Source organism: Podarcis filfolensis (assembly GCF_964270895.1).
Source record: "Podarcis filfolensis genome assembly, chromosome: 2".
Lineage (NCBI taxonomy): Eukaryota > Metazoa > Chordata > Lepidosauria > Squamata > Lacertidae > Podarcis > Podarcis filfolensis.
In genome coordinates, this window is record NC_139605.1 from 50,956,519 (window position 1) to 50,974,202 (window position 17,684).

Below are 17,684 nucleotides of genomic sequence, written 5' to 3' on the forward strand. Positions count from 1 at the left end.
TACAGATTTGTAATATAGTGCGTCCCAGGCACCCAATTTGTAAGACTCAGCACACACATGCAAGGCAGGGTTTTGGGGGCGCCTGTGCCCCACTAGATGTTGCTGAGCTACAGCTTTGATCATCTCAGAGGATTGGATACATGGTGCATTTGTGCGACTCTCTTTATGTTGTCAGGTGGGCTGCAAGCGGCTGGCCTCTGAAGATCACCACACAGATTGAATTGATAAGGCAGCAGCACATCGAAGATGAAGAAAGATTCCGTAAAATTCAGCTCATGGATCAAACCAACTTCTTGGAACGGCTGGATGGTCTTCAGGTACTGATAATGGGCACCAGAGTCGTCCTCTACACTCACTTTAAGTATCAACTATCATCAGCGGGTAGCTGGGGATGAACTAAAATAAGAGCTTGACACATGGAGTTAGCTGGGTCTATTCCTCATTGATCCTAGGGACATAGAGATCATTGTTGTGGGTGATTGTCCATTACTCAAGGTGCATTATCATCCTTAGCTAGCAAGTTCCAGTGTGACCAGGAGAGAGGGAAGTGTTTCCACTTTGCACGGTAAAAACTCATAGCCATCTGAGACTTGCTATTGCCAGGATTCTATCCAGTATTTATGACCATTTAAAGGATCTTAAATTATACTATCCACCTCTCCCAACTCTATGGTTATGTATCATGGGCTCTATCTCCCTGCTTGCGATGACTGCTTTTCTTTCACAGATTGCTGTTGCAGGGTTTTCTGCGCACAGTGATATAAACCGGGCACATGAGATAGCCAATGAAGCAAGAAGAATTAAGAAGCATTTGAAGGACTCCCAGCAATTGGCATTACTGTACAACAACAGGGAACGGATTTTTGGGGTGCCAGTGACTAATGTAAGTTCCCAATTCCCTTGCTACCTTCATTCTGCTTTTTGCATCTCTGTTGATAACAGCAGAAACTTCACCAGATATTGCCAGTCTTTCTTTATAACTCCGCCATGTTGCTCACCTTCATTTTCTAACCATGTGGTCTCACTAAACTGGCACAGAACAAAGTAGTATGCTAGCCACTCCACTTTATTATATTATTCTCAGTTTTTGGGGAGAGCTCATGCAAGAAGAGCTGGAAGATGCAAGGCATTCATGAAGCAATTCATGTGGCAGAGATCTCAAAACTTTCATAAACGTATGGCTGCAAGCTATATTGTTGGCTTGGCTCCCAGTTCAGAAGCAAGAAGCAGCTACTGGGGATTAGGAATTTCTATATGATGATTTCATTTACTGAAACCTTAAAACTCCAAATGTGCTATTTAATTAACACTTTTTTCTTGCTGTTGGTTTTTTTGTTTTTAAAGATGCTATTAAAAAAATATTTTATTTTAAATATGCTACTTTTAAAAAGAATGAGACATTGTATTTGCTTCTTTTCCATAGAGGATAAGGAGAAATCCAAATAATTGTTTACATTTTTTGCATTTTTATGCTTTAAATAGGTATTAATAATTGTGTGAGATCTCTAATATAGCAGAATTAATTGTGTTGGAATCTTTCTGTGGTCATGTAATAATTATGACTAACTAAAATAAAATATTTGAAACAAACAGAAAGAGAAGAAGTGATCTAGTCAAATAGAAGCATGTCACATGGTTCTGAATGAGAGTGCACAGTTATATGATCAAGTTCTTCCTGTGGAAATCTATGGGACTTACTGTTGTTTAGTGACTGGATTTTGTTCCCTTTATACATAGGATAATATGGTTTGTGTGCACTTTTGTACAGTGTGTGTCTGTTCTCCTTTCTCCTCTCTTTCCCTATTTATTTAGTTACTTTTATTTATAACCTGCCTTTCTCCCAAGGTGGCTCACAGCATGAATTAAAATAAATACCGCTACAAACAGACAATTAATATAAATATTTTTTAAAATCGAAAAAGTAGCTATTAAAACAGCACTGTAAACACTTCAAACCATTTAGAAGTGCATACACACACAAACACACAGAGTGCAGCACCCACCCTTAGAAGATCCTGCCACAACAGCTAGTTAGTGGCAAAAGGCCTGTCTGAACAAAATAGTATTTGCCTGCCGCTGAAAAGAAATCAGAGAGGGGGCCAGCCTAGCCTCCCATGGAAGAGAGTTCAGCAATCTGGGAGCAGCCACGAATAAGATTCTCTCTTGTGTCCTCACCAAAAGTGCCTATGAAGGTAGTGGGACCAAGAGAAAACCCTCCCTGGAAGATTTCAAAGCTCAGGCAGTCTCATAGGGTGATAAGCTCTTTCAGATAGCCTGGACCCAATCCACATGGAAACTCTGAGACTATTGTAATCTTGGCACATGTATAGTCACATATTGTGCCCAAGAAACAAAGGGAAGGTCCCTTGCCCACTAGACAAACAGAAGGTACTTTCATGAAGTCAGTTCAAGGCTCCCTGCTGACTTAGAGAGAACAACCTAGTGAATGTACACCCTGATGGCATGCTGGAATTGTTTGGAAGACGTTACAGGTTATTTTTCTGTGGAACATGTGCCCATTAGCAGTTAGTAATATTCTTCTGGTTTCTCCAGTACGATAAGCTGTCCAGGATGGTTAAGGACTTTCAGCCCTTCTATGATCTCTGGACTACAGCATCGGACTGGCTTCGCTGGGCTGACAGCTGGATGAATGATCCTCTGTCTGCAATTGATGCAGAACAGCTGGAGAAGAATGTCAACGAGTCCTTTAAGACAATGCACAAGTGTGTGAAACAGTTCAAGGATATTCCAGGTAGCTACAGAGCCTTGAAATATCATTTTTTTAAAAAGCAAACAGATTCAAAAAGCAAACAGAAATGTGATCAACTGAAATTAATATTGGGGAAATGAGAAATGGGGAGAAATCAAAACTGACAGATTTAGCATCCCTTGCAACCATTTCAGAAATTGTAAAGATATAGTAGAACTGCAAACGTTCTCTAAAATTATATTTACAATGGCTTCATATTAACACTGTAAAATATTCTATAGTGGGGGAATCTTGTTTCTTTTCTTGACTTGTATTTTATTCTAAACAATTAATTCTGTTCTAAGTGCTGCAGTGAATCAACCTTAACGGAGGAGGAGTTGAAGGTATGAGTGAAGGTGACTCATTCAAAGCAGGATTAAAAATACACAGTTGTGTAATAGAGCAAGTCTTCCAGAATTGGCTTTTCTTATATCACAATGTTCTGATCTTGTCAAAGACGGTGCTGGGGTGTTAGTCCTTCATTGCAAGAATAAACAGAGGCTACACACCCATGCATCACAGTTTGCTAAATTTAATCATTTAAAAGCAGATGGACTGTATTCATTGTTGCTCTAGTACAGGGATGTCCAACAGGTCAATCGTGATCTATTGGTAGATCCCCAGGAGGTTTTGGTAGATCATGGTCAATTGCTAGGTCCCTTTCCTTAGCCTTGTCAAAATCGATTCTGGCCCCGCCCCCTTGCCCCGCCTCCATTGTTGCATGATTTTCAGAATGGAAGACGGAGTTCAGTTAGTGAGGCTGTTTGTTTCCTCAGTGATTTGTTGATGAGCGACTGTTCCTCTTTCTGCCCCCAAACCCTAAAAAATGGGGCTTTCCTCCTCCCTAAAAAAAGGTCAACAACATAGACCTGCCCCCCCCCCCAGTGAGGGTAGATCACTGCCAGCTTTTAATTTTGTAAGTAGACTGCAGTCTCTTGGGAGTTGGCCACCCCTGCCTAGTTGAAGCACAGTGGAACTTCCTTGCCTCTTCTCCCCACTTCTTCAAATATGGAATGTTGGGAGAACCCCCAGAACAGCATGTAGGGGGAGGAGAGGGGAGATCGGGTAAACATGAATGCTTGCTCTGACAAATGTTGACTACAACCCATTATCTCCTATTCTTTGCAGAGCTTGTACCTTTCCCATAACTTAAAAGGGAGCAAATATATGTATTAAAGAAAATATTATGGTATTGATTCAAATGTACAAATAAGGAACAAATTATGGGCAACATACAACATTTCCCTTTGGATAATGTAACATTGTGTTGCCCAGTACCCTTTCCCTAAAGCAAACAATTTAGTCTTGTGTTTCTGCACACAATGGCTGATATGTTTGTCATAGTCAGAGTAGACCCATTGAAATAAGTGGACTTAAGTAACTTACATCTGTTGATTTCAATGAGTCTGTTCTGATTTGCACTATATTATGTAACCTTAGAACTGTTGATTGATGGTACATTTTTTTATATTCTGTTAAGCATGCCAGGACGTTGCAGTGGAAATCCGTGGCAAGATTGAGGAATTCAGACCATACATACCCCTGATTCAAGGTCTACGCAATCCTGGTATGCGCAACCGTCACTGGGAGATGCTTTCTGAAGAGATCAAAATCAATGTGAGGCCAAAGGCCAATTTGACGTTTGCACGCTGTCTGGAGATGAAGCTTCAGGATCACATCGAGATCATAGCCAAAATAGCTGAGATTGCAGGGAAGGAATACTCAATTGAGCATGTAAGGAGACCATTCTGTCTGACCTTCCTTGCGGTGTCATCCTTTATGCTGCAGTGTTTTCTGTAGATGAATGCTTTTCTTCTGATTGTTCCTCATATCCAGGGATTTTAACATTTGCCCTAAATATTTCTGAAAATGTCTAACAAAAGCACTAGTCAGCTAAAAATAATGTTTTTTAAAAAAATAGGTAGACTTTCTGAATGCGCTAGCAAAATAGGTACTTCTTAATCTGGCATGATGTTGGGAATGTATGGGAGATCTGGAGAATGCTAGATAACTTGAGCTTGGAAGGAACTCGTTGGCAATTACTTCTATACCTGTCTGTCTATGTATTATCCCAAACGAGTTTTCTGATGGAAAGTAATTTCCATATCCTTTGTTTGTTCTCTCTATAGCTAGTCTCAGTCTGTTACCATGATCATTAACCTCCATTAACTTTTCACTAGTTGCCACCTTAAGGAAGCAAGTGTTTTGCAAAGTCTGTTCGATATGGACTAAAGATTTATTGCTTCTCATTTCCCAGGCCTTGGATAAGATGGAGCACGAATGGGAATACATCCTCTTCAATGTAGTTCCCTATAAAGAAACAGAAACATTTATTCTGAAGAGTCCTGATGAAGCTTCTCAGCTGCTGGATGACCACATTGTTATGACTCAAAGCATGTCCTTCTCGCCGTTTAAGAAGCCATTTGAGGAAAGGATCAACACTTGGGAAAATAAGCTAAAGATGACTCAGGTAATAATTTTCTATATTCTTTTGTGCGCTTGAAAGTGGAATCGGATATAACAAAGGGCATACTCCAATTTAGCTGTGAGAATGATAATAGGCTGAGGACAATTTTGTATACATACCTCCAATACATGCTTGGAGATCAGACCCTGTTGACATGGGAGCTCTGTGTACAGTTTATAGTTTACACAGAGCTTTGGATCAGATTCTGACTTTAATGAGACTGGATAGCCACAAGGCTTCACTTCTTTCAGTAATTTAAAGAGAATTTTTCATCCTGTGAAACTTTGGCACTTTTTTTTTTAATACACAACAAATTATGGCCTTGCATATTTTAGTCACTCTATTGACCAGGTTCACCCTGAAGAGCCTAATTTTGTAAGTTGTACCGGTAATTGCTAGGTCTCACCATTAGGCATATGAGTAGATTAGGGCCAAGCTAGACATAATGGTGGTGGAGCTGTACGTTAAGAGAACTGTAGTTCTGGCCCAAAGACATATTCAAATGAATGCCACGTTTTAATGGCTTTCAGAGTTTCCTTTTGTTCCACTGAGGCTTCAAGATAAGACATAACCAGATGAAAGGGTTTAAAACCCATTTCAGGTGTAAAAGTGAAGAAGCACCTCTCTTCCACCTACCCTCCGTGCTGCACTCTCACACACAATTATAAGAATTTTGCTGGTGTAGTTTCCTCTTTGAACTCATTCTGGTTTTGGGGCAGGGAGAGAAGCACCTCCCTCCCACCCATCCCTAATGTGCTTTAAATTGTGTGCACACACCCGCACTTACGGCAATTTGATGGCAGCTCTTACACTCAAATATCTTAAATAAGCCTTTTAGTTACTGATGGAAGCAAGCAGGTCTTTTGCAATGAACAGGTAATAATAGTACAGTACTTTTATTAGTGAAGTGTTTTGACAATGCAGAACATGTGCTTTTATGTTATCATTCTTTTGCTTTATTAATGGGCATTAGCCATCCTTATGCGCTTGAACCAGAGTCTGCAGAGTATGTTCTGATTGCCTCAGGATGAGAAAGGGATGGAACCCAAGGCTGTAAGGAATCAGGTGACAAGCTTGTTCTGATGTGATTATGTGTGTGCTGTGTGTGGATTTGGATGTGGAATTGTGCCTGGCCTTCCCTTCTTTTTTTACTCCTTTTACTGATATGGGATTTCCACATGGTGAAGGCATTGAGATTTTTTTTACTGAAGAAGAAAAACCTCCCCACAGAGTAGTAATTTCAGGCTTTGTAATAAAATGTTTCTATCTTGGTAGTTAAGGCATATTAGGGGGACAGAACATGGAATGGTGACAAAGACTATGAAGGGCCATATAAACCATCCTCAGTTTACTAAAACTGCTACAGCGATTCATTGCTACAAGAAGAATGGGCAATTGTTATCTACTGACTCAAGCAACAGGATAAGAGGCAAAGGGGTTAAGTTGTATATCCATCATATTGGGGTTGAAGGCAGAGATACACCACTATGAATGTTTAGGACTCAGATGCCCTTCACCTCAGTCTCAGAAAGCTTCGACACACATTTATATTTCTGTATGGCTTCTTGACCGTCCACACAAGTCTCAGTGCTGCCTGCTTTGAAGAAGACACTTCATTACACACCTGTCTGCCCACGAAATCTGAAGAGCAGAGAGCAAAGTAATTTCTGAACCTCCAGCCTGTCTCTGAGAGAGATTGTATGCCTGCCAGTACCAATGAGACTGGAAGAGCGCAGAACATCTTTAATCAGGTGTCTAGGAAGTGGTGTTTTGAATCTGGCTAAGCCACAACACTTCAAAAAGTGGTTTTAAAATAAACAAACACCAGGACGTTCTGCAAGCAATTACTTCGGCTGTTCATAGAGAACATTCTATCACTTGGACCATTAACTAATTTAATGTGAGCCAGATCGGACTTCTGGAGCCTAACTGTTCCACATTTAGCCCAAATTGAGAAGTGTTATTCTCCCTGAATAATAAATACTAATTTCACTGGGAGTGTGAAAAGCAAGCATAAATTGGCTCACAGTTTTGCATGGCTCCTAAGAAGGGACACTTGGCACATTCAAAAACAGTGCCTAGATGTTGTTGTTGTTTTCTCTATCAAACGACCCCCTCCTCTTGAGGGTTTTAAAGGGGTATGTGGGTGATCCATTAGTCTACTTAACCAAATCTGACTCATTCCTTGCTATGTGTTCAAGGAATAGCCAATGTTTTCTCAGCTAAGGACATTATTTAAAGGGCTTCTATTTGTCTGGGGCCTTACTAACTGTTCAGCACTGTGCCCCAGTTCATACATGCAAAATTTCTCCATGCAGAGTGGCCTGTTTCCTGCAGCCACAGGGCTATTTTTTATAGAAAAAGAGGTCCTGGAACTCAGCATGAACACCTCCCCCATTCTCTTACAATGGCAATGCCATCCACCTAAGAGGTGCTGGAATTCAGTTCCTGTGAGTTAATCCTAAAAAAATTTCTGTGCGGCCACACAGGTGATGTAACATATGGACTGGATTCCTTGCATGATTTCTCCTCCACCTGAGGGAGAGAAATCACAGGAGGCTCAGCCGATTCATTCCCTAAATGTATGAACTGTGGCACTGAAATGCATCCCTTAGATCGAGAGTTCAAAATTAAGATTTTATTGAATTTTATATTCATGATAGAAGAAAGATTCATAAAAACAATGAAAAAGGATCTATGGCAGTAGCCCCTGATCTAAATTGATTGCTTAATTCAGTTTTTGCAGTTGAGGCTCATTTTTTCACTTTCATCTAAATGACACAACTCAAATTATTTTTTCCACTGTTATTGTGCTATATATAAGAAGAATCAATACAAATCCATGATCATTTTTATCATCACCAAAACTCATGAAGTTAAAAATTATGTAAATTATCATTTTTCCAATGAAGTTTCCCAAATCTCCCGAAATGTAGCAGAAATTCTGTTTGTTTAATAAAGGGCAACTAATTCATAATAACCATAACCAACCTAGCCTTATTTATTGATGCTTGAATTGTGTGACCATCATCATGATTCTAGTTTTTATGCACGATGATCCTTGCATGGAGCAACACATTCTCTACTAGGTTCTGATGCTTGAGTACATTCTGTTACCTGGAATGGCTGAGTTAGCATTGCCTATCACTTCTGGGAAAACATACCCCTATCACCACAGAAAGCCTTCTTTCAAACTAGCAATTATTAAGCAACACATCTCATGGATTCTATTTGTCACTAGGAGATCTCAGACCATCATACTAACATTGCTGTTTAATTTTATTCCCACGAAAGTAAATACATAAGCTCATTTTAAAAGTCCAGTAGTATTTCTTGTAGAAAAAGGACCTGAGTACTGTCATGTAGCTTCTTACTAGTATTATAGCGTATAAGAATTTAACAACATCTTGTCTTCAGTGGTATTTAAACAGCAAATGTGCTGCAAAAGAATTGTAGCCAAAATCCCTTTATTATAGCTACAACTTTTGATATTTGTTGTCAGCTGTTGAAAGTACTATCATCATGAGTGGACATGTTGCAGTTATTGTTCAAATACTTGGCGCACACACAAAATGGAGCTAAATTGCACCTTCCATTGGTTTTTGCATCTTTTTATGTTTTGCCGTGCTCTGTTGTAAATATTTGGATTTCATTCCAAATATTTTATGTAAATGTTGTAAGTTGAATATGCAACTCAGCTTTCTTCTTGCATGATATGTATCTGAAAAAAATGCTTAACACCAAAATATGACTCCTTCCCTGTATGGCTTTGCAGTGTATGCATTACCACTGAGTTTCTGGAAGAGACATTTACTAATACACCAGACCAGTTGTATCTGTCTTAAACACACTCACGAGGGTGAAAGTCTCTTTGAATATAGTCTCTTTGAATATAATGGGCTGGATTCAACTAAATAGTTATGCTAGCACAATGGGGCTTCCCTCCTCTCCTCTCATGCCCCCCATCAAGCACAATTCTGTCTCCAGTGCTAAATAGATTTTACATTGATGCTTATCAATATGAAGCTGTTGGGAGTGGTCCTTAGGTGTTATGTACTCTGAGGGCATGCAGCTCCACATCTCCATGATATTTGAATCAGGAGAGGCTGTGCAAGTGCTAGATTGTTGCCTTAATGCAGTGGTGGACTGGATGAGGCCCAATAAAACTGAGTTTAAACCCTGGGAAGACGGAGTTTTTGTGTGGACGGTGGTTCCTGTGTCCAGAATATAGGCTACTTGCCTGTTCTGGGTGAAGCTGCACTCCCTCTAAAGGAGCCAAAATGTAGTGTGGAGGTACATCTGGATGCATCTTTCTCATTAGAGGTCCAAGTAACCTGCAGCTAGGAGTGCCTTTTATTAGCTTCATCTGGTAGACCAGCAACAGTTGATGTGGGATAACTCAGCCCCTATAGTGCATGCTCTGGTAACCCTGAGAGTGGATTACAACAATGCCCTCTATTTGAGGCTGCTCTTGGGCCTGGTCTGGAAGCTCTAGCTCGTGTAGAATGCAGGAGCTAAATTACTGATGGAGGCAGATAGCCAACAGCATGTGACACCTCTGTACTGGCTGGCCATATGCTACTGGACTAGGTTCAAGGCTGTTGTTTGAGCTGCAAAGCCCTGAACAACTTTGGCTCAAGATGCAAAAAGAAGAAGAAGAAGAAGAAGAAGAAGAAGAAGAAGAAGAAGAAGAAGAAGAAGAAAGGACCATCTGAGCCCTTATATCTTAGCTCAGTCACTGAGATCATCTAGAGTTATCCCCTGTGCAACCGAGGCCCAATTGGCTACAACTAGACTGGACTCAACTAGACTTGAACCTGCCCAAGGATCATTCTGGAGAGTTGCAGTTTTCTTTCTTTTTCATATTAGGACATTTACTGTGATACCAATGGAGTAGGCAATAGCTTGAATACTTCAGACTGCAAAGAAAATCCAGATACTCTAATATTTGTAATATTAACATGTATAATTTGTAGACTCTTCCCCTAGAGATCTTCAGTTTGAGCCCAGAATATAAATAATGGAACCAATTCCTTTAGGTGGTAATCCTATACCAGGCACCCCCAAACTTGGCCCTCCAGATGTTTTGGGACTACAATTCCCATCATCCCTGACCACTGGTCCTGTTAGTTAGGGATGATGGGAGTTGTAGTCCCAAAACATCTGGAGGGCCGAGTTTGGGGATGCCTGCCCTATACTCATTTACTTGGGAGTCAGTTCAATTTAATTCAGTCGGAATTAAATCTGAGTAAATATGTATTGGTGTGCCTGTTGGTGTTCTTTTCCTGATGTGCATGCATTCCTGTCAGGATGTCTTGGAAGAATGGCTGACATGCCAGCGTTCCTGGTTGTATTTGGAGCCCATTTTCAGCTCGGAAGACATCAACAGACAATTGCCAGTGGAAAGCAAGCGCTACCAAACTATGGAGAGGTCATGGAAAAAAATCATGAAAAATGCTGATGAGAACAGAGAGGTGAGGTTATGTCAATGCTTGGCTGCAAAACACAGAGTCTGTTACATTTTTAAAAGTTGCTCATCTTTGCTTCTATATGTTCCTGCAACTAATCTATTCAGGTGCCAGCAGAACTAACAGTTGTTGGTCATGCTGTTCCCAGGTGATTAATGTGTGTCCTGATCCCAGGCTGCTGGAAAAGCTGCGGGAATGTAATAAGCTACTTGACCTGGTGCAGAAAGGCCTAAGTGAATACTTGGAGACCAAGAGAGGAGCTTTCCCAAGGTAATTCTATTAATTGAGGTTGAACTTCAACATACTACTTCAGTATGCAGCAAAGGGACAACAGGTCTTAGAGCCAATAATTTCTGCGCATCTACTCTGAGTAGGACTTGCATATGATAAAATCCATATGTTAGAATTCAGGAAATGTCCAGTGGGGAGAATATGGATCCTATGGTGTGTGTTTTTGAGGGTCTGGTGCACCCAGGTTCTTTCAGGGAGAAAATTGCCTCAGTCACCCAATAACAGCCACTAGCAAAGTGATTTTACTCTGAAGTAAGTGTTTTAGGATTATGGTCAAAGTTTTAAATATCATTTTCAGCATTTAATCTTGGAGTGCTTTCACTTGCAGATAAGCTAGAGACCTGGAACAAAACACCAGTCTTCTTTCTTTGCAGATTTTACTTCCTTTCTGATGATGAGCTGTTAGAAATACTATCTCAGACCAAAGACCCCACAGCTGTGCAGCCTCATCTCCGCAAGTGTTTTGAGAATATTGCTCGGGTAAATAATAGCCATCCACTTTGGGGGTCCTGCTTGTACTGTGAAGAGTCAGAGAGGAATGGAGCGAACAGGTTCTGCTATGCTAGCATGATTATAGTAACAGCTGGTATTTAGCTAGATACATGAAAGAAGTCAGTTACAAGTCTGCATGCTTCAGTTTGGTGTGTGTGTGTGTGTGTGTGTGTGTGTGTGTGTGTGAGACAGATAGAGAGAGGAGAGTTTTTCTCAGTGGATGATAGCCATTCAATCACCACAGGTTGCAAACTAGGTGCCCATCTCAGAGGAGACCACAAACTGAATTACACAAACAAAGGTGTAGCAATGTAGTTTGTTTTGAGTTTGCCCACTGATTTTAGAAGGCTCAAAACATACCCAGTTCTGTGCCAGTCTCTTCTTTTTGGTACCTATGCCCCTTCTTTTTCAGGCTGAATGAGATTAATAAGGAGGCACATTACCATACTGCGTCGTCTCTTCCTGTTAGATGTAGAGAATACTTATGTGACCTTTTAATCCAGCACCTTTAACTAGCAAAGTGCTTATATATTGAAATATATGCCTTTGTATATGAATCAACATCTAGTAAGTTAATGAACATTTGCAGAGTGAGCTTCAAGGGGTTTGAATTTAGGGCAGTGAAGTTGATTGTTATATATATATATATATATATATATATATATATATATATATATATACGCTTTGGATCCCACACAACAGTGAATCTACAGCCTTGTGCAAAGTAGGGGATGGAGGGTAATTTTCCTACTTGGCTTCTCATGCTGTGCTTCCTCTCACTAGCTGCATTTTCAGGAAGATCTCCAAATTACACACATGTATTCTGCAGAAGGGGAAGAAGTAAAACTTTTCTCTCCCATTTATCCTACTGGCAATGTGGAAGACTGGTTGCTGGAAGTTGAGAGGATCATGAGGGCCAGTGTGCGGGACAACATTGAAAGGTCCATCAAGGTTTATCCAAAGGTAAGTGTCTTGCATAGAACTATGTAAATTTCACTTAAGAAATGGAACTTGTTTGTGGGTTTGGGATGCTTCATCTTAAAAACCAGTGGACAGCAATCTCTGCTGACGGATCTTTGAAATATATTTCTAATAATCCTCTGGCTTTCCATCTGTATGCTTGGATCTTAATGGTGCATATAACTGCATTCCTTCTTGTGTCTTGTAGTCTTGTCTATTTTGAGATCAGCATTCTTTCATCATCTAGATTATTCTTGGAACGCATTATCCTGATAGGGATTGCAGAAGTGCAGTCAACAACCATTTTGTGTGGGGCTTCTGTTCCATGCCCCCATGTGGTGGCGGAGTGCATACAAGTGCCCTCTGTTCTGTTCTGCCCTGCCCCTGTTCCACCCCCGTTCTGCCCTTTTAGTGACCTTTTCGGGTCATTTCCAGGTTCAACGCTGTGAGCACATGTGCGATCGCACATCAGTTGGACTCATGTTCATCGGTTGTTGCCTGTAAGCCAAATGATTGGCACAGTAGGCAGTCTGTACCCTAACTTACGCACTGGATTTTTTAAACGTGGTGACAATATTTTGGAAACAATGCAATATGTAAGGCCAGGGCTTTTTTTCTGGAAAAAGAGGTGCCAGGATTTGGGAAGCTTCTGCTAAAGAGAATTCCATGGTTGATGGTGTCTTTTGTCTTACCTTGGCTCACATATGGAAAAACTCAAAAAGCAGCATAGCCGAGCTCAGAGAGTATAGCAGGGCATAGAGAAGGACAGGGTGATCTAGGGCTGGAACTTTTGTCAGAAACAGCTACTATACTTTAAACAGTGATGAAACTGGGTGGGGGGGGAGTTCTCCATTGTATTTAATATTAAGGCCATATGTTTTTAATAAAGACACCACGGACTACATGGGTCTTAGATTGGCCAGGCCAGGTGACCATTGCCGGATGTCAGACGTTCTGGACAAAAGAAGTGTCAGAGGCCCTGGAAGCTGGAGATTTGGCCACCAGGTTGTTTCCACAGCTAAGTGCTCAGGTAAAAATGTCACTTCATTGTGTAACTTAGACTCAGTTGCTTCTGCACTGAAACCCTGCTTTTTATATCACCTAGTTGGCCAAGGCTGGGGACCCTTTTTCAGCCTGGTGGCAACATTTCTTTGTGAGGAACCTTCCAGGGGTTGCATGTCAGTGGTGGGTGGGCCAGAAACTTGTCCTATGCATTAGCTTCAACCCCCCCCCCCCCAAAGATATAATGAAAAACTCATAAAGACAAAGATCAAGACAATGCCCACCAGCCCTTGCTTCACTGCTATCACAGGATTGTAGGGTTGCAAGGGACCCTGAGGTTCATTCTAGTCCAACCTCCTGCAATGCAGGAATCTCAACTAAAGCAGCCATAACAGATGGCCATCCAATCTCTGCTTAAAAACCTTCAAGGAAGGAGAGTCCACTGCTTCTTGTGGGAGTCTGTTCCATTGCCAAACAGCTCTTACTGCCAGAACGTCCTTCCTGGTGTTTAGTCAAAATCTCCCTTCTTGTAACTTGAATCCATTGGTTCGGGTCCTCCCCTCTGGAGCACGAGAAAACAAGCTTGTGGCAGCCCTTCAGATATTTGCAGATGGCTACCATACCTCCTCTCAGTCTCCTCTTTAGCAGGCTAAACGTACCCAACTCCCTCAACCATTCCTCATAAGACTCGGTTTCCAGACACTTGATCTCTTTGGTTGCCCTCCTCAGCACATGTCCCCGCTTGTCAATAACCTTCTTAAATTGTGGCACTCAGAACTAGACACAGTACTCCAAGTGGGGTCTGACCAAGGCAGTCTAGAGTGGTACTGTTTCTTCTCCTCCCCTCACAAAATGTAACTTGTGAGGAAGGCGGAGAAGTGGCTTTTCTTTTTCTCCTAAGGGACTCCAGTTTTCTTACACACTTCAGTACATTGCTAACTATAGATGCCAAGTAGATATGAGATATTTCTCCAAGGCATGGCCTGACTTGTTATGCTTTCCTTGCACAGCTGAGCGACCTAGTAGCACTTGTGCGAGGGAAGCTGTCTCGGATGCAGCGGGGAGTGTTATCAGCTCTCATTGTGATTGAAGTTCATGCCAAGGATGTGGCAGCTAAACTTGTTGAGGAGAATGTCAGCAGTGAGAATGATTTCGAGTGGATTTCCCAGCTCAGGTGAGACATTTCCTAGAATCTGTTATCACTGTTTTTGGATAGTGAGACAGATACCTGTCTTCAGCTACTGTGAGGTACATGAACTAGGCAGGGCACCCTGAAGCACACAGCCTTAGAGAAAGAATAATCACAAAGGGCTGAAAAGGATCGTCTGACTATTATTGTATCATTCTACTTAGGGGTTATTCCAACCCAATAACACTCCCTTCCAAAACAAATTCACATTATCTTTCTTCTCTTTATCTTTATCTTTCTTCTCTTTATCTTTCAACTGCTTTATGCTAGTTGCTGAAAGGTGTTCTACACTTAACCTTTTTTGTGGCTGTGGAAAATTTCTGTTAAATCTACTGTTTTTTCTGCATACATAACATTATTTTCTGCATACACTAACATTACTCATTAAATGTCCAGTTTTTCAATAATGACCACTCCCAACATCAAATGGGGGCACCTTTTGCGTGGTCGCGTGCAGCCCCCCGGATCCCAGTGCAGCTCCTGGTAGTTCAGGCTGGCTTCATCCTCCCCAGACTGGATACCGGAGGTCTCCGCCTACCCCAATCCTGTCTGGGGAGGTGTTGCCAGGGGATTGGCCAGGTAAGGGAAGGGACCACCCTGCCACACAACAGAAGGTGAATCTTACCTGTGAAGCGGCAGTCAGCTCCAGAGCTTTTTCAATAATATGCAGGTGGAACATGCAACGTTATAAAAGAATATGCATTGTTTAGCGTGAACAAAATACAACCAAATAAACAGGACTGCAGTGTTTAAACTGATGGTATAAGAAACCCTTTGTTAGCTCTTGCAGTTTTCTTCCTATGTCATTTTGCATTTAACTTTTCTTTAACATTAGGTACTACTGGACAAGAGATGATTTGTATATCCGGGCAGTGAACGCTGAATTTATCTATGGCTATGAATACTTGGGCAACAGTGGGCGCCTGGTGATTACACCTCTCACTGACAGGTATCATAACTTATTAGACTAAAAAACAACAACTTGTCTCCATAATCTTGAATGAATAAATCACTCTTTGAATCAAGGGTCAACTCTGCCAGTGTAGCATCTGCATTGTGGATTAATTGTGGTTTCTGAGTCATCTTCAAAGGTAGTCCCACATAGAGTACATTGCAGTACTCCAAGCAGGGCCAGGCAGCAAGAGTATGCTCAGAGCCCAAGACCTAACATGGAAGCTCCTAAAAACCAGATACATACGGAGTCAGTGGGAAACTGGGTCTAGCTCTTGTGTCTGCATATGCCAAATATGGTGAAGTGTTTAGGAACAGATTCCACATGTGTCTTAGAGAAACTATGTTCAAAGTGCATAACTTTCTTTTAAAAAGCTTTTTATTTAGTTGACCAATGCATGTATGCGTGTGGTTGGTTGTTGTTGTTTTTAAAAAGTTGACAATGTAGTACAGTGGTACCTCGGTTTAAGAACAGTCCTGTTTACAAACAATTTGGTTGATGAACTCCACAAAACTGGAAGTAGTGTCTCGGTTTGCAAACTTTACCTCAGTCTAAGAACGGAATCCGAACGGTGGAAGGGCACTGGTGGCTGGAGGCCTCATTAGGGAAAGTACACCTTGGTTTAAGAATGGTTTCGGTTTAAGAACAGACTTCCAGAACGGATTAAGTTCGTAAACCGAGGTACCACTGTAATCGGTTGCATGCATCGAAGATGGATTGCATTTCTGCAGGCTGAACAAGGATATAGCCGTTCAGTTCTCAATAATGGTAACAGAAGCAGTTTAATCAAGTGGTCCTCCATGGATAATATTGAATGATGGTTATTCATTAAACAGTATGGTTAAAGCAGCTCTCTGAGAATAATAACATATGATCTATGTCTTCTTTTTAAAAATTCTTATTCCTTTTGAGTACCATTATTGATTATTGATGCTTTAGCAGAGCAAGGGTTGGGATAGCAAATGAATGTGTTGAAGTGCTAATATAATTGTTCTCATGAGGTTTCAACTGGATCTCACTTGTTCTAGCTATTATTGATCATCATATTAAGGTCATAAAGCATATTTAGATCAGAAAACCTAGTGAGTCCCTTTAAAAATATTTTTCCTGCAGCATGTCATTTTGAAGTATTGAAATCCACCCCGGGTATACCTTTTATTGCAGAACACACAGAGAAGTAGACTTAGGATGCAGTCTATCTCATTTACTGTCACCTTCTTGGTGGTAAACAATCTTCCCAGTTTTCAGCCACTGGCTATATACAGGATTGTATTCAAGTACTGTAACTTTTATTTAGAATAGACTCATTGAAATTTATGAACCTAAGTTAGTCATGGTCATTAATTTATATAGGTCTGCTCTGGATAAAAGCTAGTTGTAAACAACCCACAGTTTTCTGTAGACAAAAAGCACCTGCAGCAATCAATCAATCAATCAATCCCAAGAAAGCCAACTGACTCTTTAAAAGGGTGTGTACTTTTTTAACCCTAGTCAGTGTTGGGGCCCTATGTGGTTTTTAAAACAAAACCCAGAGAAGCAGATAAATGACATTCTTCTGACACACCACACATATGTCACAATTTATTTCAGGACATTTCACACACACACCCAAGACACATTTGAATTGGGCTGGTTTACAACATAGGCAAAAAAATGTACAAGATTGCTCTTCATTACAGTTTTGGTTTGTTTGTTTTAAAAAGCTGTCTGTGGCTCAGTTTGCATTTAGCACTAAACCAGATCATGCCTTAGCACATATGCACAGGTTTCCAGAGAGGAGATTGTGGCTGCTTTGCTCCTTCTCCAATCTCACCGTGACTCTGCTACTCTGACAAAGTCATGGTTTGCCTTAGCTTGTCATATGAACTCAGAGCTATGGTTTGTTTCTCTCCATGCAAGCAAAGAGCTGTAACCAATATGTGTTCTTGGTTTACAGCTCATAGTTTGTCTGGAGGAGACAAACCATGAGCCAAAAGGCTCCCCCAAATTCACCCATTAATTTTTTTTTATATTACATTAAAGGAAATACTGACCACTCCCATGGATCCTCTTCTGTGTTTTCAAAATGTTTTGTGATTCTCTCAAGATCCTCCAAATTTGTCCTTTTGTTGTTG

The 17,684-nt window shown here is 41.0% G+C and overlaps 1 protein-coding gene across 5 annotated transcripts in view; it reads left to right on the plus strand.

The window, feature by feature from the left end:
* DNAH1 (dynein axonemal heavy chain 1) overlaps nt 1-17,684 on the plus strand; it is a 173,835-nt gene that overhangs the window by 44,045 nt on the left and 112,106 nt on the right. For all 5 annotated transcript variants that reach the window (XR_014545436.1, XM_083603182.1, XM_083603179.1 and 2 more), the window contains 12 exons: nt 176-317; nt 728-883; nt 2,554-2,752; nt 4,230-4,483; nt 5,007-5,219; nt 10,526-10,690; nt 10,833-10,954; nt 11,350-11,455; nt 12,251-12,430; nt 13,317-13,457; nt 14,440-14,603; nt 15,454-15,567. Coding sequence is in view for 4 of the 5 variants with exons in the window: in XM_083603182.1 (XP_083459308.1) it covers nt 176-317; nt 728-883; nt 2,554-2,752; nt 4,230-4,483; nt 5,007-5,219; nt 10,526-10,690; nt 10,833-10,954; nt 11,350-11,455; nt 12,251-12,430; nt 13,317-13,457; nt 14,440-14,603; nt 15,454-15,567 (1,956 nt within the window). In the remaining variant the exon portion in view is untranslated. The remainder of the gene's footprint in view (nt 1-175; nt 318-727; nt 884-2,553; nt 2,753-4,229; nt 4,484-5,006; nt 5,220-10,525; nt 10,691-10,832; nt 10,955-11,349; nt 11,456-12,250; nt 12,431-13,316; nt 13,458-14,439; nt 14,604-15,453; nt 15,568-17,684) is intronic.